This window comes from Magnolia sinica, chromosome 10, assembly GCF_029962835.1.
Source record: "Magnolia sinica isolate HGM2019 chromosome 10, MsV1, whole genome shotgun sequence".
NCBI lineage: Eukaryota > Viridiplantae > Streptophyta > Magnoliopsida > Magnoliales > Magnoliaceae > Magnolia > Magnolia sinica.
This window is the reverse complement of record NC_080582.1, coordinates 26725948-26753869: the sequence shown is the minus strand read 5'-3', so window position 1 is coordinate 26753869 and position 27922 is coordinate 26725948. Positions and strand designations below refer to the sequence as shown.

The window sequence follows — 27922 nt, the reverse complement described above, 5'->3', positions numbered from 1 at the left end:
TCATCAAATTAATAGTTTAGATTAAAAAAGGCCCTGATCCAACATTTCCTATAGCAACATGGAGGTATCTATTCCACCCAACTTCTTTTATACATTACAAGCATCTCACATGTTCCTATGCAGAATTGTAGCATAGAAATTTTTTGCTAGTAACATGGCTTAAAAGAAAAAGGATTACACAAATTATTTAGTTCACTTTGGATATGATCAAGAAAAATAAGGGCCATTAGTGATTAAAGTTTGCTCATCTTTGATGGCTGGTAGAAGAAAGCATTGACAGACACACCTCCATCAATGGCTATTACTTGACCAGTAATATATGAAGCAGCAGGAAGACAAAGGAATGCCACCAATGATGAAACCTCTGTAGCCTCTCCAAAGCGTCGAAGAGGAGTCCGAGAGATTAGTGCTTCCTTTAACTCCTTTTTTGCAAGCAACTACAAAGAGAGAAAAGAATATGTTTAGAGGTGATTACCAACTTAGGGCCTGTCTCGACACAACTCACAAAAGAGGTTCTTTTGCAACTTTAGTATTAGAAAAAAAAACCCATCTGATTGGTTTTTAGTGATTGGACTTTTAGGACCTATATTAACGATTGCATGACCAGATTGTGTTTGCAAAAATGCATCCAAATGCGTAAAATATTTAGTAAATATTTTAAATATGATAGATATTTTAGATTTATAATCATGAAAATTTTGAATAATCATCTATAAAATAAATGAAATATTTAAAATAAGAAGTAGAAGTTATTGGACTCTAGACATCAAAATGAATTAACTCATAAACCAATGTAGTTTAAGTTTGGCTAGGAGGCTGAGAAATAAGGACTTATTTAAGCAATAAACATATTTCACACCAAACAATACTAGCACAAACTTAAGGTATAATGAAAGTAAAAAAGCCAATACACATGTTTGAATTAGTATTATGAAAGAAGATGGGACAGGGTTTTCCCTCTCCCCTCTCTCTATTTATAGCAATAAGATATTTTAAAAATAATACGGTAGTTCGTAAGAACACCTAATATGGTCTAACCTCACTCTAACAAAGACAAGTTGGGGTTCGACTTAAAATGGCATTTAGGTGTTATACAGTGTCTTTTTTAGAGTGTGTCCAAATGAGTCATTATTAAAAGTTTATTTAAAATTAAAGGTTTTAAAGAATATGAGCATGCCTTGTATGAAAGACTTTTAATGCAAAGTTGTTCTCAAATCTATGAAAAATGAAAGAATCTACTTTAGATTAATTAGGGAGACCTCAACTATGAATGATAAGAAGGATAGTTACCCTCTACTATGTAGATTTATTTTCTCAAACAATTTATAATCAAAATACCCTTATAATCTTTTCTCAACCCATTAATATACCTTGGGTTGGTCACTTTGCCTAACCAATTGTTCAGTGTGAAATATTGTATATTTTTTCCTTATTATGCACTGGTTTTATAAGCATAAATGCGCTTAATGGATCTAATTATATATATTTTATTATGTGATGTGATTTGGAGAGTTAAGATAAAAGGTATGATTAAAAAGAATATTTAATGCTCAAAGAATAACCAAGTGAAGATTTAGAGATTTGGAGGTGATTAATGAAGCTTTCAAGTGCCAAAGATCCAAGAAAACCAAGTGTAAAGGAGAGACAAAAGAATGGAAGAATCACAAAGTCCGTAAACAAAATTAATAGACTATTCGGTCCCACCTAAGGTTGATTCAGTCTGATCGAAAGTGTACAATATAGTCTGGTAAGAAATTGTGATTTTCAGAGTTAATTTGGCTCTACATTTAGTTCAACTGAAGCCATGTTCGGGATCACCGAAAGGAGGTTCGGTGCAACCTAAGGGAGACAAAAACTTCAGATGAAAATTGGAGAAATTCATTTGCAATCGGGAGATAATTTAGTGCGACTAAAGGTATATTCAGTTTGACAGAAGTGTATTGTCGGTTGTAGCCGAAGTGTAATGAAAATAAAAAAAATAAAATTAGTTTCAAGACAGTGCAGATTTTTTCTATTTAAAGGGGTATTCTAAGCTTTCTTACATATGAATTAGGGTAGAAGGGAAGCTTCTTCTGAGTCATTCTCTAATCCTTAGGTTCTTCTTCTATTTTTATGTTTTTCTTTAGAATTTTAATTCAATCATGTCTTAGATTGAGTAATCTCTTAGCTAGGTTTAAGAGGTGAAGCTTGTAGTTATTCTTAATGCTTTTAGTTTACTTTAATTCAAGTAATTGATTTGATTGTTGAACAATTTGTTGATATTTGGTTTAAATGAAGATTTATTTTCAGTTTACTTTGATCCATTGTCGACTTCGGGCACATTGGATGCTTTGGAAAACTATTGACTAATTTCTTATTTATTTTGCAAAGAATTAATCTGTAAAATTCAATGATCTACCGTAGACTAAGGGCATGATAAATGCTTTGAATTCCATACAATCGATTCTTTGATACTTAATGTGGGAACCAATTAAATTAAAGTTTAAATATGTTTTAATATATGAATGATGATTAAATTGCTCCATTATCCAGTTAGATAGGATGGACTTCAATTCAAGTTGAGTAATCTAATTAAATCAAGTGAATTAAATATTATGATATAGATATAAGTGGATCCTTGGCGCTCTAGTATTTTATCCTTATTAATTTTCTTTTTAACTACATCGTTACTCTTTAAAGAAAATTTCAGTAGTTAGTTTAGTTCTAGTTCTAGTTCTAAAGTGTTTCAGAAATCGCACAATCATAAGTCCTTGTGGATACGACGTTAGTCTCGTCGAGTTATTAGTACATCGCAGCCTTGCACTTGGGGTTTGCATCAAACACCAATGGGCATGCAGATGGAACTTATCATGAGATTCACCTATCCATTAGGTAAGACACATCATGTTCACTCATAATTTAAAAGTCATGATGATCCAAAAACTTTGGTAGGCCACACTTTTAATAATCTGACTTGAGTTTGGATTGAAAACTACTAACATAATTTAAATTCAAGTTGAGTAAATTCAAATTGAGTTGGGAAAAGTCACATGTAATTAGGATAGGTCCTCTCTATTGGATCAGACTCCATTGCTCGTTCATGGCCCAACATCACTGGAGGCGATAGTTTAGAAGGAGCCCACAACCGGGAGTCTAAACTCTCCAGCTCAGAATCGCCACGAAAGGCTCTCGGCTTAACCCATTCATCTGAGATATCGGACATACCGGCCAAAGAGAAATAAGAAAAAGAAGTAGAGCAAGGGAAAAAGGAAAAATAGAGGTCGCCGGAGCATGATTTTTGACTTACTGGAAATCACCTAGTCTGTTGGTCTAGAGACGCAACAGTGGCAGCAGGAGCAAATGAGAAGGGTTTTCGAATTTCCCCCCTTTTATAAAGTCCTTGGCCACAAGCATTAATTGCCCACATTTAATGCCACAGCCGAGGAGGCGTTACAGCTCACACCTCTTTCCACATGGCGACTGTCCATTCACAGATCGACCCGACCTCCAAGGTAAAGCCACGTGCCCGCATGTCACTGGCCGAGAACCGAAGAGGCACTGTTCCAACACACACCTCCTCGAGCGTACCATCGCAATCATTACGGATCTCCCTCGATCTCCACACCAATTACCCTTCTCTCTTTAGCAATAATGACATACCAATTTGACCCGTCGACCTCTCAGGCGAATGACATTATATAAGACATTGTCCAAGTGTCAGTCCACAATAACTTACTTCCCAAGCTTGCAAGGGACGCTCTGAAGTAAGGGAGTAACTGTTATGGGTGAAAATGGACTGACCAAGAATGACCGGTATGAGAGAGAACACAAATCATTCCAAAGGAGGTAGCTCGTCGCCGACAACCGAGCATGACCCCTACGAATATCTTGAAGACCTGACCACTAGTGGAGGGTCCGACTGTGGTCGACCTCTTACTATCATGACCGACGAACTACCAATCGACCTAACATGCCTTGAAGGAAGGCTTGGCCACAATTGACAGTTCAACCTTGGAAGATCGGTCTTGAACCTCTGATCTATAGGACAACCTTGGCTTTCCGACCTAAAGGTTGGCCTCGGCCATCTACTCCGATCCTCTCGGATCCCAACCACTCAGAAATCTTATCAAATAGATCTCTTTATGATCTCCCTCAAGGATCTCGGAAGATAACCATGACATGCTTAGGGGGAGGTTCCCTCTACAATACATGCCTATCAAGTAGGGAGATTACCATCTATGCCACTAGCGCCTAATAACTATAAATAAGGACATTACGTGTGGTGAAAGGTAACACAAAATACACACTATAAACCCTACATTCGATTAGACCCAGTTGGTCTGCACTAACTTTGGCATCTGAGGGTCCCCTGTTGTAGCCAAGGTCTCCATTGTTGTCTCCTTTTGCAGGTCCATAAGTAGTCTAAGGAGGGCATCGATATTTTAACATCAACACACCTAATCGTATATCTTAGCTTGTTTGAATTCAGGACCTTAAACTTGAATTTGTGGTACATCGCATATTTACTCAGAAAATTATATAATTGGCCTTTGTCCTTAAACATTTGTTCGATAGATATTTGATTGGGTTCATCCACCATTTCTGGATATCCTTAATGATCTACATTAACAAAAGCTATATCGGCTATACGTATATCAAGTAAAATGATATCAGATGGAGCAACGAAAGTATCCAACAATTCAGAAGTGTCTTGATAGTGTTCATTGACTGGTAAGAGTAAATTTAAGTTTATAGGTTGTGGATTGAATTGAACCAATGGATCAAGACAAGTAGCATTAGCAGAAAGGATAGGGATATTGCAGTCGTCAGCTCTTCCTTGACATTGATAATTAGTCAAAGGGTTAAAAATATATGCATCGTACTCGCTACCTAGCAATTGAAATAACGGTATATCGTAATCGTTGAGTCCTCGATCATGACATATATCATTACTTGAATGGTAGATATATCGCAATCGTCGAGTCATCAATCATGACACATATCATTCCTTGAAGGGATAGGTATATTGTAATTATCGAGTCATCGATCATTGCTTGAAGGCTGCAGATCAGGGGACTATATGTTCGAATGTAATATAGAGTGTATGTTTCTTTCTTGCATGAGAGGTGTACATCTCGCTTTCTCTATATATAATGATATCTGAGTACGTAGACTCTGTCTATAGAAGAGCATATATGCCTCGAGATCTTCATTGTCTTTGATTGTATATGGATGGAGTAACCGCGTAATACCTCACCGTACACAACATTCATTATCAAATCAATTTCATACGGTGTTTTCTTCATAATTTGATGCATTTTATCTAGGAGCTCCTAATACGTAATATCATCCCTCACAACAATCCCTTTCGAGTCCCTACCTACGTACGAAAAGGTTCCCTTTTTGTATATACTCCCTCCATCATAATAACATATGATGGGCCAATGAACCATAATATTCTAATATGGGTTAACTTGCATTAAAAATAAATGAATACAGGTAGTCAAATGAGAAGGGTCGAGGTTGTCAAAATGTTAAGGATCTAGGTTGTCATCTATTAATGGTTGTGGTTGTCAAATGTGAAGGGCCGAGGTCGTAATTGTCAAATGTGAAGGGTCTAGGTTGTCATCAACTAGGGGTCGAGGTTTGACAATGTAAAGAGTCGTGGTTGTCAAATGTGTCGAGGTTGACAACGGTCGAAGTTTGACAACGTGAAGGGTCGTGGTTGTCAAATTTTAAAGGTCGAGGTTGTCAACTTTCTAAGTTGTCAACCTCGACCCTTCATCCAGCCCAATCTCGACCCTTCACATTTTGACCATCAAGCTCAACCCTTACTAGATGATAATTATAACCCTTAGTGGATGGTAACCACAACCTTTAGTGGATGAAAACTACTTCTCCACTTCGATCCTCCTTAACACAATGCCAAAACACATTACAATCTACTTTCTTAAAAAAAATATCGACAATGCCAAAATTTAAGGTTTTATTTACCTTTAAAAAAATGACTAACATAGTAGGGAGACTGGAGAATTACTAGATAAATGCCTGAAGATGCCAGAGAATGCTACAATCATGGTGGATGAAGCTTCCGGATGAGAGAAATGCCAGAGGGAAAGTGGTAGTGGGTCCCACGATCTTCACTTTTCCAAGAAATAATGACTTTTGTAAAAGTTTGAAAAAAAGAAGAAGCAACATTTAGCCATTTCTAAGAGCGTTTGTACACCGTCTTTGGAGTCCACCATCGCATGTGTAGAATCCACTTTATCTATTAACCTTGAAATGTCATAGAAGGCCATGGTTGGAAGAATGATCAACATTCACAAGTCACATTGACCACATTATAAGAAAATAGTTTGTATCAAATGGACATCGTTATAGGTTATCAGGTTTTGTGGGCCATATAGAGATTGTGTCAGAAAGATGTTAGCATATTCCCGTATAAATAGAGGGCTACAAAGAAAATAAATGGATTAAATTTAGATTCCAATAGGCCCAATAACAAATTTCGTCCACATCACTTCCTCGGGATTGAATACTACGTAATTTCTTCTTTACTCAAACACCGTACAACTATTGATAGAAGGACAAAGGTAATTTGGTATGAAAAACTTTTCAAAACCTGTTAGATGACTATCCTCATAATATCTGAAACTTCCCTTTCTTTTCAAGAATTTTACCACACCATAATGCTAGTACGGTCAAAATCCCTTTACCATTGTAATAAGGAGAAACCATCTCCTATTCAAACTTCACCGCACAAGGGGTATCTTTTCGTATTATTATTGGGATTATTTTATTTTATTTTTTTACGTACCTAAATAAAAGACTTTTTTAACGTACCTAAATAAAAGGCTCTGTGCTCACACATATACTCTTATACAATGTTAACACAAGATGGGCATGCCCACCATTAGTTTTATGTAAGCCCACCATAGTGCTGACATGTTATCCAATCTTTTGGTCCGATGTGCCTCATCAAGAAAGATTTATCCAAATATCACACTATATATTTAAAAACTTATGCAAGCCATGAAATGAATTTAGTGGTTTTAGGTACAATTTTATACTATTCCCTGCCCCACCAAAGTGATGAATCAGCCTGAATTTTCAAGATCAAGGCAAAACACGAGGTAAAAACCTAATGGATGTGGTTAGGGAAGGTAATGGATATTAGCTCAATACTTAGTAAACCAAGCCCTATTTGTGATGGGGCCTGTAACATTAATGGCGTAGATCTTGAACATGTTTTCTAGATTCTCATGTGTGGTGCAATTATGGTTCTGAATCCGCTTTGTGATGGTGCTTTGCATGACCAAAATTTCTCTAAAAATTGTAGTAGAAATGAAGGGAAGAGGTTTACTGCAGTTAGAGCTGGCATTGTAGTCTTTATAACCCATGGTGCCACAGAATTAGTCCTTATATTGTCTTTTGCCCATTCACATGCCAAATTTTTTGTAAGTTGATTCAATGCTCCTAAAAGAGTAGAAGGAAAAAAAAAAAAACATTAGAAATTCTTCAGTCGTCTAATCAAGTTCTCTAAATTTTAGATTTGTAACAAAATCATAACTAATGAACATGTCTAGTTAGTTACCTTTAGTTGCTGAATAAATTGTTGCAGTGCCAAATGATGCCAAACCAGCAACTGATGAGATAAATACTATATTTCCTTGTCCTGATTCTTTTAAAAGAGGGTGTGCAAGTTGGCTCAAATGGTAAGCAGATTCGAAATTGGTGGTCATTGTCAATGCGAATTCTTCGGCTGTAACTGCTATCGTTGGTTTACTTATATCCGTCCCAACATTGTTTATCTACAATGAGGCAACCAAGCGTTAAGAGTCTGTTTGGATCGTGATTATATCAGTAATGTATTGTGATTGTGTAATGATTACAAATTCATTTACTCGTCTCTTGAATACAAGGGATTTAACCAGTCCTGTGTTTGGTTTATTATGATAAAATTGTTATGATGATAATTTCATATTACTTCATTGGTAAATCATAGAAAAAAACATACATTGATATATATATATATATATATATATATATATATATATATATGAATGATTGGTTAGGAGACTTTCACTACAATATAATATAAAATTGTAATAATTATAAATTCCTTTACTTGGCTTCTATTGCAATTGCATTTGACTATTGAATTATAGGTTTAAACATAATCATGGTAAAATTGTAATAATGGTACTTTTACAATGCATTATTGATATAATTCATAATTTAAACGGGCCCTAAACTTTTTATTAATTTGATATGAAAAACTAAAAATTCCACAAATAGTTTGCTGAGGAAAATTCCATCAATGGAAAAATAATGAATTAATTAGTTGGAAGCAAATATCATAAGAGGTCGTTTTGATGGTTTGGATTTAGATTTCTAGTTAAGAATTCAAATTCAGGATTTGGAATCCCTGAGATTGTGTTTGGCAACCTGGATTTTCAATCTATTGTTGGACGTAGGCCGGTGGGGCCCACTGGTGAGCAATCACTAGTGGGTGGGTCCCACATGTTTAGGCATCTTCCGGCCTTTCTCCTTTTCAGTTATATTTCAAATTTAAAATTGAATTTGATTTATAATAGGAGATAGGGATAAGACCGGATGATATGGTCTCATCCAATCTCCCCTCCTTTCCTATAAAAGGCACGCGCTCTCTCTCGCATAAATATAAGATATACAAAATACTGAGAGTATACGGAAAAAGAAACATTGTGCACGAGAGTCTGTCCATCTTAGCTTGTCCTTGGGACGATCTGATCCATAGATCGCAATCCGGGACCACTATATACCGTAGGATCAGAGGTGTGAATAGTTCCATCTGCTCCAGTAGTAGATAGGCGGGCCGTTGGAGCACCGTTCTTTTGCTTTGTAAAGGTTCCAAACATCGTGTAGACCATCAGATCTTGAGGGCTCACCTTCTGCGCTTCCCAACAGTGGTATCAGAGCATATTTAACGGCGGATCTCCGATTATTATCATCTAAAAAGGTAAGTGGCCCATCTTTTCCTTTAGGAATGGAATTATGGCCCAACCCCTAAAATCATATGAGGGAAATGGATGGTTCAGATTTTTTGTTGGACAAGATTCATGTCTATGATTTTAGTATCAAATCAATCAGTGTGTACAATGTGCACAATGGATTGTTTTCTTAGCTAATCCATTACAGTAATAAGAGCCTTTTATTAATATAAATCAATTCTATGTATGTGAGTTAAATCATACTTAGAATTATGAGTACAATGTGCAACAGATCACTTGTCATATAAATAAATTCTAAGGATGTGTGTTATGGATATAAGTCACAGACTTAGAATTCTTAGGCATTAACTAACGGTGGGACCCACTAGTCAGAATCCATAAAGTTGCTGTATTGTACACGTGATTGGCTAATGTACAACACCCCAGCTATTCAGCCCCATGAATTTCGGTGGAGAATTTCAGTAGAAGTTCGCTTGAAGACGAAATAGGCGTGCGCTGTTAAAGGATGCAGCAGCTTCCGGTTGGATTTTAAAAGTCAAAGTGGGGTCCACCGTGATGAATTGACGATAAATCCACACCCTCCATTAGTTTTGTAAAATAATTTTAGGCCACGGGCCCAAATTTTAAATGGGTCTATGGACTGGACAGCCCACATATGGAGCATAAAGATGGAATAAAAACCCTTTAACGCTGCACCCATTCCTGTTTGTCCGTGAAAGGATTTTTTTTATTTGGGTTGGATAGGTGGGGTCCACTTATGATGCTTTCTTGGGGATCTGCTCCGTTCATTATTTTCTATGTATCGTGTAATGATATGGGGTTAAAAATGAGGCAGATCCACAAATCAGGTGGACCACTACAAACAAAAGATCTCATGCCACCCTTCATCACATCTACCATGTATAAAACATCTGGACGTTTTATGCCGTATGGATGTCAATCCTTTTAAGAATACTGGGATGTTTTGTACGCCATTTTTATTCTAATGGTTCCATGTATAGCTGCTGTACACGTTTGGCTGCTTCACACGTGTTGGTTGTACACGTGTTGATTGTTTCATGGTGGGTCTGTTGTACACGTATTGGCTACTTCACAAGTGTTGGCTATCTGTATAGCTGCTGTACACGTGTTAGCTACCTGTATAGCTGCTGTACACGTGTTGGCTATCTGTCCACGTGTTGGCTAATATGAACGTGTGCACGTGTATACATGTGGTGTATGATGTGCAAGATATAAACTACTAGTAATATAGATATCGTCTTGAAGTACACCACAAATATATTGCTGATGTAATACTGTATTGGGAAGTAGATTGGCTGATATATATCATATGTGTATAAACATGGTATAAGAAATTCATGTGATGTATCCATGTGCGTCAGCAATTCATGTGTTGTATCCATGTGCTAAAAGAAGTCTTCTCAATGCATTACCATATAGCTTTTAAATGGACGTCAGCAATTCATGTGCGTCTGATGGCGAGATATGTATTGTATCCAAACCGTCCATCCATCTGGTGAGCTTGAATTTATGACAAATATTATTATCAAGTGGGTCACATGGATGCACGACATGGATAAACCACATATTTTTGAGATTGGCTCAAAGGAGTTTACTAAGTACGCAATCTGATTTCCATGTCACCTGTAGCAATGTGGCACATGTACATGGAATAAGGGCTGCTCATCTAGTACTAATGATGCACATATTACAAATACATAATGATGCACAAGTGTAGTACTGTGTGTAATGAATGCATGTATGCTTATGATATGATGGTCCCATGAATTCGTATGATGCCCCTCTAGTGTAATGTGGCATATGAATGTTGTTTCCTTTATAACTTTTCTTCACTGTTGATCTAAAGCTTATTAGTAATCGAAACGATAATCAACTATGATGATCAATATTGATGAAAGGATCCATCATCAACAATGATCATTATCGGTAATGATCGGATCCATCACTAATAGTCATGATCACAGGTGAAGATTGTACTCTTCTGATATCTTAGCACTTCATTTTTCTTTCTGATGATGATGTTTATATATGAGAAAATATTTGGCTTGATGTATTTAGATCTAAGCCCCATATTTATTTATTTTGTTTTCATTGGTAATTGTAAAACTTAGTGCTTAGATACTCCATATACACATATAAAGGTTGTGCATAACCTGAGTGGGAGTTTATTCTCCTATACCAAATGATGCATGCAACCATGTAATGGAAGGTTGCACGTTATATAAATTTATTCTTATAAAAGCATTAAATCTCATCTTAATTTGAGAACTTGATTGTTCTACACCGCCCATTCGGGTATGTGGACTTTCAGATCTCATTAAGATGTGTTAACTGCTTTTATACTTTAAAATTTTATATAACACGTAGAAATGCTGATGATTAGTGTCCATACCTTAGATCATAGCTAAGTAGTGATACTCATGCAATGTAGAGATGGCCTCCAAAGCGTTAATCGCTGAACAACTAAAAGGACAACATTTCGACGGCAACAACTACGAAGACTGGTCCCGCGCAGTGCGATGCCTTCTAGACGAGGACGATATATCTCACACACTCGATGTAGTTCAAGAGGAACCCATCCTGGCTGAAAACGGAAATTTACAAGAACATAGGGTTGCGATGACTCGCTATAATAAGTGGCGAAAACAAAATCGTTCAGCCCGTAATGTCCTTCTTAGCACTATGCACAAAGAACTCATACCTACGTATGAAGTGCATGAAACCGCTAAGGGAATCTGGGAAGCACTGACAGATGCCTATGCGCAGAAGTCAGATGCGAGAGTTAGGGCAATGGAATTGGAATTCCAGGAGTATAGGATGCCTATCGGCTGTCCCATCAAAGATCATACTCGTAAGATGGAGCAAATGATAGGTGCCCTTAGGAATGTTGGGTGCAAATTGACTGAAAATCAGAAGATTATAGCCATACACCGTTCCTTGCTTGAATCTTGGGCCCAAATCAAAAGAATTCTGAACCATACTGATTCTATCACAACGTTCAGAGACTTTTGTGGCCACTTGGTACGTGAGGTTGAAATGAATGCAATTCAGCCAGGTTCGGCCAAGGCCTTTGTAACAGAGACCCATAAGCGAAAAGCTAACAATAAACGGTCCAAAGCTCGCAAGAAGGCGAAGAAGAATAATTAAGAACAGAAGACCACAACACCTGCTCCAAATCTCAAGAAGGGGAATGGAAAGAAGAAGCAGAAAAAGACAAATGTAATCTGCTTTGTCTGTGAAAATTCCGGCCATTATGCTCGACAGTGTGCCCACAAAAAGACGGTAATTTCTCAGTCACAAGATACTTTGTATGTAGGCGTTTGTTCTAAAATCCTTTCCGTTGATACTATATCTAACGAGTGGATTTTGGATTCAAGCGCAACAAAGCACGTGACACAGAGTCGTCGAGGACTCGAGGAATTCCAGCCTGTAGCCAAAGGAAGTTATAAGCTGTACATGGGCAATAACGATGTTGAAGACGTACTAGGGATTGGCGTTCTCCATCTCCGTACGCGCATAGGGCAAACAATAATCCTTCGTGATGCTCTTTTTGCACCGGGAATGCGTCGGAATTTAATTTCTGTTTCTAGGTTATTATTTGATGGTTTCGATATTCGATTTTCTGGGACTAGAGTTTCTATGAGACAAAATAACCTCATCTTTGCATGGAAAAATTTAATTTCAGATTTATTTATTCTAGACGTAGATTGTGATAATGCCCATATTGCTTTATCTGCTATGTCGAATAAAAATGTAGTATCTGAATCTCAAAAATGGCACGCGAGGTTAGGTCACATCGGAAAGGATCGTATGACAAGACTAGTACGTTCTGGTCTGTTAGACTCCTTATCCAAAGTTGATTTGCCATTTTGTGAACATTGTGTGTCCGGGAAGACATCGAAGAAACCATTTTCCAAAGCGGCTAGGTCTAAGGGCACACTTGAGATAATCCATTCAGATATCTGTGGACCATTTAATGTACATGCCAGAAACGGATGTCAATACTTTGTCACTTTCATTGACGATTACTCGCGTTATGGATATGTGTATCTCATCTCACACAAATCTGAGGTTTTTGATTGTTTTCTTAAATATAAAGCTGAGGTAGAAAATCAGCTTGAGAAAAAGATTAAAACCCTTCGATCTGATAGAGGTGGCGAGTATACATCTAAAACGTTTAAATCATATTGTGAAAACGTTGGAATTGTTCGGCAGTACACAATGGCTTACACTCCACAACAAAATGGTGTTGCAGAGAGAAGGAATAGGACACTATTGGACATGGTTAGATCGATGATGGCACAAGCCAATCTCTCTACCATATTCTGGGGAGAACAGCCGTCTACGTCCTTAATAGAGTCCCATCCAAATCCATTCCTAAGACTCCATATGAGATGTGGTCTAGGAGGCCTCCTTCTTTTGCCCACCTACGCCCTTGGGGATCATTGGCATATGTTTTGCTACCTACTCAACATAGAGGTAAACTTGATAGTAAAACCATTGAATGCGTGTTCATTAGGTACCCTATGCATTCAAAGGGATACGTTCTAGTTTATGAGGACCATGGACGATGGATTGAGATAGAATTCCGAGACGTGACCTTCGTTGAAGATAGATACCCAAGCCGAATGAAGCAAAAGGTTCCAATAGAATTTTTTGAAATACCCGATCTATCTCAGGAGAGTGGGAGTTCTGCTCCTCAAGATGAAGATGCTCCTATAGTTCACAAGGACTGGGAGGACATCTCAGCAGGCTCCTGAGTTACGTCGAAGCGAAAGAGGATTGATTCCCCGAAGATACTTCGATATTGAGGGGCAAACATTCTCTTGCATTGATTCCCCGAAGATGCTTCGATATTGAGGGGTAAACATTCTCTTGCGTTGCAGTTGATGATGATGAACCTGATTCATATCAGGATGCATTATTATCTTCTAACTCGGCCGATTGGGTAAATGCTATGGACGAAGAGATCGCCTCCATGGAGAAGAATAAAGTCTAGGAACTTGTTGATCTGCCTTCCAATCGCAAAGCGATAGGTAATAAATGGGTACTTAAGATCAAAAGAAAGGCAGATGGTACAGTGGACAAGTATAAAGCACGATTAGTTGCTAAAGGTTTTACATAGCAAGAAGGCATTGATTACGAGGAGACCTTTTCACCTGTTGCAAAGTTCTCCTCAATCCGCATGATCTTGTCCATTGTCGTAAGTTTAGACTTAGAGTTATATCAGATGGATGTAAAGACCGCATTCTTAAATGGTGACTTGGAAGAAGAGATATACATGCAACAACCCATGGGTTATGTGGACAAAAAGCATCCGAAGAAAGTCTGCAAGTTGCTAAAATCTATCTATGGGCTGAAGCAATCTTCAAGACAGTGGTACATGAGGTTCCACTTGGCCATCACCACTTTTGGATTCAGATGAGTGAAGAAGATCATTGTGTATATATAAAACGGTCTGGAAGATCTTTTCTGATACTATCTCTATATGTAGACGATATCCTGTTAGCTGGTAATGACATACAATTGTTAATATTGACTAAAGATTGGCTATTCTCGAACTTTGAGATGAAAGACCTCGGTGAAGCCAACTTTATTCTTGAGGTAAAAATCATCAGGGATCGCCCTAAGAAATTTTTAGGCTTGTCTCAAGCAACCTATATACAAAAGATCTTAGAGCGGTTCAGGATGGAAAATTCAAAAGCTGTTGAAACCCCTATGGATAAAGCTACCAAGCTAGACAGGAAATCGTGTCCCCAGACTGAAGCCGAGAAATTGGCTATGTCCTCAGTACCTTATGCAAGTGCAGTAGGGAGCTTAATGTATGCTATGCTTTGCACCAGACCGGATATTAGCTATGCAGTTGGCATAGTCAGCCGTTATCAGAGTAACCCGGGACAGTCTCATTGGCAAGCCGTCAAACGTATATTCCGCTATCTCAGAGGAACAAAAGACCTACTGTTGTGTTATGAAGGCACTAGCCTCGAGCTTAAAGGATATTCAGATGCTGCTTGGGGTAATGACGCCGACGAGGGAAAGTCTACTTCAGGATACGTATTCTTACTCGGAGGAGGAGCTATCTCATGGTCGAGTAAGAAACAGACATCCACAGCTCTTTCATCTATGGAGGCCGAGTACATTGCATGTTGTGCTGCAGTTCAGGAGTGTGTATGGGTTCGCAGATTTCTATTGAGTCTGGGTGTTGTACCGAGTGTTCGTCAGCCTATATTGCTGAAGATAGACAATACTTCTGCCATTGACTTGGCAAAGGACCCTAAACACCACCAGAAATCTAAGCACATTGAGATCAAGTATCATTACGTCCGTGATCAAGTGAGAGATAAGAAGGTCGCCCTCAGCTACATTCCTACTAAGGAGATGATGGCTGATCCCATGACGAAACCTATAGCTAGAGATCTATTTCAGGTTCACGTCAGGCAGATGGGATTGAAGAAAGCTTGACTGATGTACTTGTTTTGTAGTACCTTTGATCTTTCATTAATGAATAATATATTCCTTTTTATTCAGTATTGAACACTAATATTACTAGGTATGAAGATCATCAGCATTTACCTTGAAATCATGAAGGATTTCTATTTTTGTCGGCAGGCCGGTCACCCACTCGCACGGGTTGACCAACCTTGAATGTACAAGAGAGGTACATTTAGGGCTATGTTTATACATTGAGGTATGAACTTCCCTTTATTGTGAATAATAAAGGATGAGGATATGAGTGAGTCGTATCCGCCCACAATCTTATAAAGATTGAAGATGAGACTGATAAAGTCGAATAACATAATCGCACCATTCTGTTACATGCGATCAATGTTATGGCCTGAAATTAAAGCCAGGTTATGAGGTTATGAGATGAGTCGTACCTTATGTAGAATGACCTGCGTATTGTAGACCCGACATTCACCTAGTATTGTCTACTTTACGACGTGGATTGTAGCCACGTGCTGGGACCTATTACCTACAGATTGCTTTGATTCGATCTAATCATTTCAACGTGTGAGTAGCTAGTCCCGTAGGTGACTCTTTGTGTCCTTAGCTACCCTCCTCTTGTGTATATGAGGATGAGATTGAGTGTTGCTACTTTAGTGTACGATGACGAAAGGTCCTTGATTGGCCAGACTCAGTTACGCTAGGAAAGCAGCTTGATTAATTCCAAATTACACATCTGCGTGGGGAAGATCCCGTGACAGCTACACCAAGTTTCTAGAACTATAAATACGCACTTGAAGACTTATCCGCCGGCAGTATCGAGTTGTTTTTATTAGACTTTTGCAAACAGTATTTTTCTTAAAAAGCATATATATATATAAGTATTGCTTTGAATTGGTTTTATTCGAAGTTTGTGAAAAATCAAGTTTTCAGAATAACTCGATAAGTTGGATAAGTGCGTATGTTGGCCGAGTACTCCAGGTCGGGAGTTAACTCCATCCGGTGTGGTCATGCGGACTAGGACAGGCATTGCAAAGCTTGGGTTATTGAGTACTAGTCAGGTGGTCACTTAGTACTTAAGCACCTGTGAGAAGATAATGGTGATCCAGCTGGTCCCACGCCTCTGATTCTTTTGATCGCGATGTTTGGTTTTATGATTGTTATTAGGCAAGTTAGATGGACAAATTTATGTGCCTATCTCACAATGTGATTGAGTGGGAGATGTTGGACGTAGGCCGGTGGGGCCCACTGGTGAGCAATCACTAGTGGGTGGGTCCCACATGTTTAGGCATCTTCCGGCCTTTCTCCTTTTCGGTTATATTTCAAATTTAAAATTGAATTTGATTTATAATAGGAGATAGGGATAAGACCGGATGATATGGTCTCATCCAATCTCCCCTCCTTTCCTATAAAAGGCACGCGCTCTCTCTCGCATAAATATAAGATATACAAAATACTGAGAGTATACGGAAAAAGAAACATTGTGCACGAGAGTCTGTCCATCTTAGCTTGTCCTTGGGACGATCTGATCCATAGATCGCAATCCGGGACCACTATATACCGTAGGATCAGAGGTGTGAATAGTTCCATCTGCTCCAGTAGTAGATAGGCGGGCCGTTGGAGCACCGTTCTTCTGCTTTGTAAAGGTTCCAAACATCGTGTAGACCGTCAGATCTTGAGGGCTCACCTTCCGCGCTTCCCAACATCTATAAAATCTAAAAATGAATTTAGTAACTTAGATTTTCAATCTATGAAATCTAAAGAGGCAGTGGAGGAAACTTTGGACTCAAGCTTGGGGGACAATGGTAATGATAGTAGAAGAGATTAGAGTAGAGCGGCAATGGTTCTAAGAGAGACGGATCAAGCAGCAGATTAGTTTAGAGCTAAAAGAGGGAAACTCCAGACTCAAGCTCTGTTGGATTTGGGTCAATGTGGGGCCCACTTATATGATCCCTTGTGGGTGGGCCACACGTGCAATTCACACTCTCAAATGGTCTTTTTTTGGCAGTTATATGCGCCCAACAAGCTTGAGGGGCAGCAGAGAGAGCAAGAGGCTCTTTGGGCTACGCAAGCTAACCTTCATAGAGGAATTGAAACGCTGGCCATTTTAGAATTTCAAATGCCAAACACGCCAAATTCCAAACCCCCGAACATAACATTTTGGCATGGGTTTGAATTCTTCAGTCCAAAAAGCCCAAAACCCAAACTTTCAAATGACCTCTAAAAACTTGAAAGTTTTATATACAAGGCTTAAATTTAGTAAACGATCTAACGAAAAACTTGAAAGTTTCAGTACCGAGGGTTGAATTTAGTAAACTAATTAAGAAACGTTGAATATGGACCATTGGTCATTTAACTTGGGTAGGCTCATGGCCTGATGAATGGCCAAAATCTCCAAAACGGTCACCGTATTGCAAAGCTCCCCATGTGTTGCCTTGCGCATCTTTATTGCATGCAGCGTAGGTGAAAACCTGTCAAAAGTTACGGGAAGGGTGGCAATGGGCCGGAAAGCCCACCAACCGGGCTCTGCGCTAGGCTTGGACCTATTACTGGGCCTGGGATGGGCTTGCGTTTGCATGTATGGCTAGATTTTCAAGTTGAGTTTGGGCTCAAGTCATTATAACCCATCCCAGCCGGGCCCAACCTGACTTTACATGTACATGCCATATTTCACAAATAAGCTATAACAATCCTACATCACAGGATCCATCCATTTTGAATGAAGACCGTATATTTCATTCCTCTAAAATGCCTACTCCATTGTGCATATCTAGCTTCCTTGGTCAATAGATAGATTATGAACATTGCAATAGGAAATGGAGATTCTATCAATTTTCAGGCCTGCATAGGGTCATGTCAGGCCCAGGCCGAACAACCTTTTTTCAGTCTCGGTCTTTGACCTGCTGTGCTAAGGAAACGGATTGGCGACTCCCCTGGCCACCAGCCCGGTGGCAGGTGGTCGGTACTCTGTGGGCCCACCATGATATATGTGTTTCATCCATTTTTACATAGCATTTTAGGGCTTGATCCCAAAAATGAGAGGGATATAAATCTCAGGTGGACCACACCACAGGAAAACAATAGTGATTGGATATCCGCCATTAAAATCCTCCTAAGGCCCACTGTACTTGATTATTTGAAATCCAATCTGTTGATTAGGTCATACAGACCCAGATGAAGGGAAGAAACAAAGATCAGATTGATTCAAAACTTTTATGGCCCCCAAAAAGTTTTTAATGGTCCACGTTCATTCAACACCGTTTCCTGTAATGTGGTCCCCTTGAGATTGGGATATACCTTATTTTTGGTCTCATACCATAAAATGATCTAGAAAAATATATGGATAACATGGATGAAACAAATACATCATGGTGGGGCCCACATAGCACCGACCACCAGCCATTGGCTGGTCGCATAGAGTAGCCAATCCGTTCTCCTATGCTAGGCCATGCTGGGGCCCGGCTCTTTAGTGTCAGTTTTGCCTGGGTCCAGCCTTGTCAGGCACAAACCCGACCCATGGCCATCTCTACCGCTTTCTAAGGTGGTTCCTACTCCAAAATAACCTGGTGCAAAAATCAAGCTAATACACTCTTTTGTGGACCATCACTGTACTAGAAGAATGAATGTCATAAAGACATGCTACAAATCCCGTTCGCTGTATACACGTGTCCTCTCTGATATGGGATTTTTCTACCTTTTTGTACCAAATCATCTTTGCAGTAGTGACCACCTTATGTGCGGCTCAGATGTCTCACAAACATGCCAGTACGGCTCGTGTGATTCGCACAAACGTGCGGCTACCAACAGTTAAGAGAAGTGTAGAAGACGTACAAAGATGTTGAGCTTCCCATGGAAGAGAGTGGCCACCCCCGACATCAGCTTCTCACGTGCCGCTCGCACGGACACATCACAAACAGAGCCACTCACGTGGAAACCCGATTCTCTCCATTCTTGCAAGCATTGCTGGAGTTCGGCTTCTTTGCGAGCACACGTGTGTACAACAGCTCCGAACGCAGCCAGCTCCGACACTATGGCATGTCTGAATACGTGGATGGGACTTGAGTTTATTTATTTTGGATATAAAAATGCTTAAAGAAGGAAGCATTTGGAGACACGTGTAATGAATCCAGACTGTTCATCTATTGTTCCCTTACATAGATAGGCCATATAACAAAAATTGCATCCACGAGGTGTTTGTTACGACGGTCTTTCCGATGAATGTTATCTGTTGGTTGGAAATTTTCTTTAACGGCCAGTATTGAATACCTAAAAAGTAATACAATCGGTGGCTAAGATGATTATCTGGATGTAATTTTTGCGCTGCACACTATCAATCATAGACCGTAACAGATGAAAGGTTCACATCTTGTAATCATGATTTACCTTCGTGAATATAAATGTAGCTGGACGCAAACCAAAACAGCTCCAAAGCTAAATTTGGTTTAAAAAGGCTCGGCTTGAATTGGCTTGCGTAGAAGTTAAACTAACCTTTTTTTTTGGGTTAGCTTGTTAGTACACCCACTGTCCGATCACACTTCACTGTTAGCCACTCCCACTAGCGAATCGATGCCAAGACCTAGTGTTGAAACGAGGTATCTTTTACTCAGTCTAAGTTCAGACTAACTTAAGCTTAAGCCCGTTTTAAAAAATAAGCCAAGCATAAATCAGGACAGTTCAGCTCGAGACTCAGCTTTATTCAACTTGGTTTAATTCAGATCGATTTGGTTGTATGCACACTGTTTCCTATAATCCACTTGATCTTTAGATATAATTCAATTTTGAAAACATTAATTTCTAAAATGATATGTAAAAATGGATGAACGACATGGATAATATATATACATGATGACGTGGATAATACATATGTATGAATGCACACTGTTTCCTGTTGTTTGGTCCACTTGAGCTTTGGAAATGATTTAATTTTGAATCATGTCCTAAAGTAATATTTAAAAATGTATGGACGACGCGGATAATATACGTATGCATGACGATGGGCTCACAAAGTTTACTTAGCGCTAAAGTGGAATTCAAATTGGTTGGTGACCTCAACACCCACCACGTAGTTGGAGTCCAAGCTCTGTGGGTAGAGTTGTACACGAACCGAGTTATCCCGGTTAGCTCGCTCGACTAAATTCAAAACAGAGTTCAAGCTGAGTCGAGCTGATTTTTTGAGCTCGAAGTTCGAGCTTGCCCGAGCTTGACTTGACTCGAATCGAACCCCAACTCGAATCGAACTCAAATTGAACCAGTTCAGTGACTCGGTTATTTTGATATTGATGTTGCTCAGCAAGTGTTTGATGAAATGATTCAAAGAAGTGTCGGCTGGTGGCGAGCAAGGTATGGATATGAAACAAATATCCTCGTATCTTGATTTTTATGTTTCTTATTGAGTATTTGATGAAATACTTGTAAACCGATGATGCTGCTTTACATTCTATGAGAAATTAAAGGTGCACTCCATGTGTTTGAGAAAATGTTGTAGAGGCTTGAACTCGACTCGAACTATCTCGAGCCGAGCTGGCCGGTCAGGCTCGAGGACCGAGTTGAGCCGAGTTCGAGCTTGGGTCAACTAGTGGCCGAGCCGAGTTGAGCTATGCCAAGCTCGACTCGGCTCAACTTGGTTCGACTCGTGTACACCTCTATCTGTGGAGCTCACCATAATATGTGTTTTATCCAACCGTCCATCAAAAATTTTGGCTCATTTTATGGTATGAGACCAAAAATAAGGAAGATCCAAAGCTTTGATAGAATATAACACAAGATCTAAAATTGTTGGGGGACAAAAGTTTTAGATTAATACTGTTTTCCAATGGCGAGGTCAACCTTAATGTATGTGATGCATATCCACGCTGCCCATCCATTTTCCACTCATTTTGTAGTGTTATCTTTATATAAAAAAGTTGATATTATGTATATTGTTTATTTAATTAAAAAAATGGGCTGACCCATGTTTGAACTTGGCTCAGTTCGGCTTTTTTCAGTTATTTAAAAAAAAAAAACACGCGCACACACCCCACACACTCATGCCTTAGTGGGATTTCACCACATGTGGATACTCAAACCCTTGACCAGGTGATGAAACTCATGAGAGTCTACCACGGAGCAAGAGTAAGGATCCAGGCTCGGTTCGGCTTATCTTAGATATTTGGACCAAACCAAACCAAGATCAAGCCTTGTAAAATTTAGACCAAACCAAGCTCAAACGCTAGGGATAGGCTCAGAGCTCACAACTTGTGTAAAGCTCAAACAGGAAGTGTCATGTAAACAAGTTAAACCAAACTTAGGTCAAACTCGGTTCAACTCAACTTGTGTACAACTCTCGATATAAATAGTCTAGGAAGGAGGAATGGCCACAAAGGACATGGTTTGGCTCATGACTCTGCCACTATCTAATGGCTCGTGGTTGGTGCTATATGGGCTCCTTCCATGCCATCCATCCATTTTTTCATATCATTTTATGGTATGAGTTGAAAAATGAGGTAAATAGAAATCTCAAGTGGACCACATCACAAGAAATAATGTTGATTGAATGGCGTGGTCCACTTGTGATTTGGATATGCCTCTTTCTTGGGCTCATTCTAGAAAATAATATGAAAAAATGGATGATTGGCGGCGATAAATCTAGCTTGGTAGTGATTCGATGTTCGGTGATGATAGATTGCCTCCCCTAGCAAAGAAACTGCGCTTTGTAAGATCATTGGTGAAAGAAGCAACAGAAAGCAAAATTTGGCTAATGTTTAATAACCACATCAAGAGAAACATGGCAAAGCACAATGGTGAAGACTCAAGATGAGGTAAATGATAAGGAATTTGTATTATCTGCAATATATGCTAAGGGTAATCGGAATGAAAAAAGGAAACTTTTTCATGATCTCTGTATGCTTGGGATCTTGATCATGGGGCCGTAGCTAGTCTATGGTGATTTTAATGTCATATTGAGAACAAATGAAAAAAAATGGAGGCAAGGACCTAGACATTGGAGTCACGAAAGAGTTTAATGATTGCACGAGGGGAATAAGCCTCCTAGATGCAGGCTTCAGTGGTTTAAGATTTACATAGTGCAATAACCGGCAAGGTTGGAAAAGGTTGTGGGCTAGGTTGGACAGAGTTCTTGTGAACATGGAATGTCTTAGATAGTTTCCTTCCTTCTAAGTCTCCCACCTCACTAGAATATTTTTGGACCACTTCCTGCTTCATATGAAGATAATGAAATCTCAAGATAGAGGCCCTAAGCTTTTTAAGTTCCAAATGATGTTGACAAGTCATGGTGGCTTCTTGAAACTGGTTAGAAAATGATAGAATGTAAGGGTGAAATCTTCCCTAATGACCACAGTATTCCTGAAGAAGAAAAGGTTGAAGAAAACTCTAAGAGAATGGAACAAGACAATATTGGAGATGTGTTTCCGAAATTCCAAATGGAGGAAGATGAAGTTTTGAAAGTAGAACGTCAGTTAATGATGTCTATATCAGTTCAAGAATTTTGTATGTTGGAGAATACAAAACCAAGCTGGCGAAGGCGCATCTCCAAGAAGAGATTTTAGGAAGCAGAATCTAGAAACAAATGGCTCATGGAGGGTACCAGAACACATGATTTTTTAATGATTCTGTTACCAAGAGGCAGTGAAAATTTACAATGTCACACATAAAGATAGAAGAAGGGGCTGTGCTAGAAAATCATGAAGATATAATTTCTGAGGCGATCAAATATTACAATACATTGTTCAAATCAGAAGGCTGCTTGGATTGGGGGGTGGGTGGGTGTTGGTTTGTATTGGATTTCTTTTCAAGCTTGTTACCCCAACAAGATAATGAGGAGCAAAAGTGGAACCCAATCATGGAGGAGGTTTGAGAGCTCGCTATGAGTACGCAGAGTGAAAGCGCACATGGGCTAGATAGGTTCACCGAAGCTTCTTTTTGTTTTTTTTTTTTGCCTCATGCTGTGAGATAGTTAGGAAAGGTGTTCAGTTGGAAGTGCGGTGGTGGGGACCTTAAGCCTTCATTGTTTTGCCTTGTTTACAATACTAGGAGCAGGGTTCAAAATAGAAGAGAAAATGTGGACAAGATAAGAAAGAGAAATGATATACCACGTCATTCTAATTATAGAGTCATCACTCTAAATCCATTTAATGGGCTACCAGGCAAAAGTCACATTGATCAAACCATTCCAACCATCCGAGTGATATGCCCTAATTTGGACGGTCAAGATTAGTCATATAAAAGTGGGTTCAATCAACAAGTTGAACTATCTATTTACCAGGACTAGAATTGATTGCTTATGATTCTAAAGAACCAGTTTTACAAAGCCATGCTAACCTTTTGATCTATGGGTTGGAAAATGGACGGCAATAAAAAAGAGGACAACTTATTATGGATAACGACATATGATCTATGTGATTTTTTATAGTTCATGATGCAACTATGGATAATTTATAATCCAAATCATTCGATTGGATTGTTTAATGTGCATATACAACTACAAAGTGTATGAACAATTAGGGATTATTTGGCAACACCAATTTGGGTGTATTTGGAATTCCAAGGTCATTTAACAACGTAGATTTGAGAATAAATGAAATGGAAGGTAAATGAAATACATAACTTTAGTATGTGTAGAATTTTCTCCCTTTTATTGTGATTCTAGTGTAATATGAGTGAAATAACTTTTTTTACTTCCTTTTTTAAGATAAGCAAGTTGTGTGTAACAAAAGCGTAGTTAAGCTACTAATCTATTAAACATGTGGTAGGCTGATGACACTCTAAAATAATATAATTATTAGTTGTATCACTGAAATCAGATCAATAGAATGATTCAAATTGGCCAAACATTGACCATGTAAATTAATGATTTAAAAACGTTGGCAAGTTGTTAATTTTTGATACTTATGCTTTTGGCCCACTAGAGGTTCGAAATTCCATCATTTTTTGCCAAAGTTTATATAATGATCATTCTATTAAATATCACATATGTTATTTGGGATATTAGAGTTGATTTAATGATCAAATTCAAGTTATTGTAAATATACTGCAAAATTTTAATGCATTCTAATTTCAGTTTTCAATGCATTTCATTACAAGTTGAGTCCATTCTATTACAAGTTACTGTGCTTAACTAAGGATGCAGAATGACCTTGATTTGTGATTTGGATTCGAAGTATTCCAAATATAGGCTTTGAGAGCACTGGATCATTTCTCAATTGGAACTAGAGGTTTGTGGGCCCCACATGCATGTATAGCTAACTCACTGGGAAGTGCTCATTGGAACTCAGACATCTCCAACTTATGTTTTAAATATCGATGATATCGGCCGATATATCCCCACGATATATCGTGTATACTATCTGTGCGATACCAAATGCAAAGGTAGTGCCGATATATCCCACATGTTAGATTCGATGAACATTTTTAATTTTCGATACTTGTTTTTATTAAAATAATGTTAAATCAGTTTCAAATTGTTATAAATCTATTGATTCTTTATATTAATTAATACAAATTTTAAAGTATTTATGAGTATTTGGTGAAATGATCATCACATAAACTCTAATTTCAAATTTTGATTGTAGGTGATCTAATTTGGAGAAAATTGAGAAAAAAAAATAAAATTTCCTCAATTTCTCCCAAATTGCTTACAATGTTGCATTCTAAACATGAAATCAAAGCATGTATAAGGGCTAATTTTACTGATTTGTTACGTCCTTGTCAAATTTTGAAAAATAAAATAATTTTTAATTAAAAATTAATAAAAACTTCTTCTTCTTTTTTTGTTTTTTTAATTCAAAATTTCCTTTAAAAAATTAATAAAAACTTCTTAAATTTTTTTTTTTTTTTTTTTTTTTCAAAATTTTCCTTCGATCAGCTGTCATTTGAGACTAATTTCGAAGTATCTAAGAGTGTTTAATGAAATGATCATCACAAACATACCAAATGTTATGCATTCAATTTGAATAGAGTTAGATTAGTTCAAAGATACAACACATAGTTAGGGATCTTATTTAAAGTAAATCTATTACATGCACTTTTTATAAAACATAATATGATTTAAATGTGTGTATTAAGATTTTTTTTAACCATTGCTGAAATTTCATTGAAAAAATCAATCATTTTCTTAATATTTTTCCATGTTTCCCAAAGAGTGCAATAAATTATTCGAAACAAACAATATATCATGTGCGATAATTGATATATATCAGTACTCTAAGAATGATACAGGATGCGTTGTACCGATATTTCAAACGGGGTATCAAAACAGTCTAACGGTAAAAAATAGGACCCAACAGGATCTACAGCACACGTCTCCTGTGAGGATATAAACTCCTGTTGCTTTGGTATTCATGATTGCACTGGATCCTCTTTAAAACCGGATGTTTTCACAGGTTGGCAAGATCTAAGCCAGCCATTGTGGTGTGAGCGCGGGTGGAAAAAAATAAAAATCTAAGCCAGCCATCAGAGGACCCAACAATGTACATCTCTCACCCCAAATGGACAAAAGTCCACTCAATCGGTGGGGCGCAGTATAAATGGACGGCAAAGAAGAAGAAGAAGAAGAAGAAGAAGTTAAAGCTGTCAATTGTATACTGTGCCCCATCTGATGGGTGACTCGCCTATTTTTGGGGCCGTTGTGCCCGGCTTTTGGATGCCCCCAATCTTCCACACGTGTGTAACCTCAGCTCAAACAGATGTTCAGTACCTTATATTGATGTGTGCAATCCCAAACTAACGCGTAAAAGCCATCTACAGCAATCAGGCGATCATAGCCATATAAATAGCACAAGGTCCACGAAGCATGGACCAAAAATCACACTGATCACATGGCTATCAATGCTGTCCAACGGACAGCGTTTAGAAACCGTCCAATTCCATGGGCAAAGTTGGATCGTGTGGTCCTCAAATCAGTGTGGTTTTGGGGCTAGGCCCCATCCAAGGTGGTGCCAATGATCTGGACGGTCTAGATTGAAGAAGTAGTATAACGTGTGGACAGTTTGAATATTCACACATGATCTATAATACTCTGGCGGAGCACGAACTAACTATGAAGGAGGTAGGGAAAGAGAAGGGACCCGATTCCTTTGGTTCCACCGGTGACGAGAGCAGTCATCCCTTGGAGAGACCATCGCTTCTTTGCTTCTTCTCCCATCTCTCACGCGATGAGAAGTTCGTCACAGAAGGGACGACGTTCCTCCTTTTCTCATGTCCCTCTCTCTATCTACTTACAGAAGTTCTGGTGGATACACTCGTACTGCTTTCGATGCTACTCTTTTGCATGTACATGACAATTCAGGGTGTGCGGCTGGATCGTAAAATGATCTGCACCGTTCATTATTATGGCCTTATGGTCTATGGTGATGATGAGAAGCTGCGCAAAAACAATCTAATGAGACAACTTTAAGCCCCACTCGATTGATTGTGAACCGTGGATAGTAAAACTCGTGCTCACGCCAGACAAGTGCAAGCATCGCCGTGTAGGTCATAAATCCAATCCATCCATCATAACGCACCATCATATTTTTTCCCTATTCCAGGAATTAATAATATGGATTCATTAATCGGGTGAGATACAGTTTGCATTACAAATGTACGGTTTCCATCTGTTTCCAATATTGGGGCCCACATGCTGATTGGTCCAGATTTTACTTTTGGGAAGATATGCACAAGATCGGTCCAACCTGATGGATGGATTAGATCCACCACGTGTCTGCCATGCTGGCATATGTGTGGAGTGTGCACGTGTGTGCTCTTAGCAAAGCTCGAATACTTTTTTTTTTTCACTGCCCATCTGAACACCGCCGAACAGACGGCCAGGAACATTCAATTTACGTTTTTTTTTTTTCTGAAAATTTTTGGATCCACAGTAAGGAAAGCTAGATGGACGTTTCGGATTGAAAAATCAACGTGTGACGTTTGCAATGTAGATATGGCTCTAACATATTTCCGTTCTACTCGGTCTATAATATCATCTCCGTTTGTTGTCTTTTGTAAGACATGAATAGTACCGTAACCGTTCAATATGTTGCCCACACGAAGAATGGCTTGTATACTAAAATTGTCGAACATAAGAAGGGAAGCGGATTCCTCGCTAAAGCTTTTCACGTGAAGTTAATGCGCAAGTATGTTGGTTGGGGCCAACAAAATGTTAGTGACGTCCATCCATTTGGCGAGCTCATTTTATGGCATGTGACAAAAAATATGGTGGATCAAAAACTCAAGTGAACCACACGAAAGGAAACAATGGAAATTTTGTATCAGGCAAAATTTTTTGTGCATTTTCACTTTATCCCAATGGGAATAACCTTATAAAGGGTTTGAATGGCATATAAACATCAAGATGGAACCCAAGAAGGTAGGCACATCTTTCTCCAATTTTTCCTCTTCGTGTGACCCGCTTAAGTTTTGGATCCAACTTGGTTTTGGTTGAATGTCCTAAAATGAGCTCTCCAACCAGATGGATAGGTGGATTTCTTACAAACATTACAGTGGGCCCCACC

At 38.6% G+C, this 27922-nt stretch overlaps 1 protein-coding gene across 1 annotated transcript; it reads right to left on the bottom strand.

Moving 5' to 3' along the window:
• On the bottom strand, positions 1–26648 carry LOC131258208 (tropinone reductase homolog At5g06060-like). The gene is made up of 5 exons (XM_058259346.1): positions 26498–26648; positions 19269–19476; positions 7574–7790; positions 7343–7455; positions 1–437 (listed from the first exon to the last, which is right to left on the bottom strand). Exons 1-5 carry the CDS (start codon positions 26572–26574, stop codon positions 234–236), a joined length of 819 nt encoding a protein of 272 aa, XP_058115329.1. The 5' UTR covers positions 26575–26648; the 3' UTR covers positions 1–233.
• Between the last annotated feature and the right edge of the window lie 1274 nt (positions 26649–27922).

What these genes read in the sequence shown, in the direction of transcription:
- LOC131258208 (XM_058259346.1), bottom strand. Translation starts at nt 26,574, where the DNA reads ATGGGAGAAGAAGCAAAGAAGCGATGGTCTCTCCAAGGGATGACTGCT. An exon ending in ATGGGAAGCTCAACATCTTT is followed by an intron (nt 7,791 to 19,268) that starts GTACGTCTTCTA and finishes GCCTCATTGTAG; the next exon opens with ATAAACAATGTTGGGACGGA. An exon ending in CAATGCCAGCTCTAACTGCA is followed by an intron (nt 438 to 7,342) that starts GTAAACCTCTTC and finishes CTCTCTTTGTAG; the next exon opens with TTGCTTGCAAAAAAGGAGTT.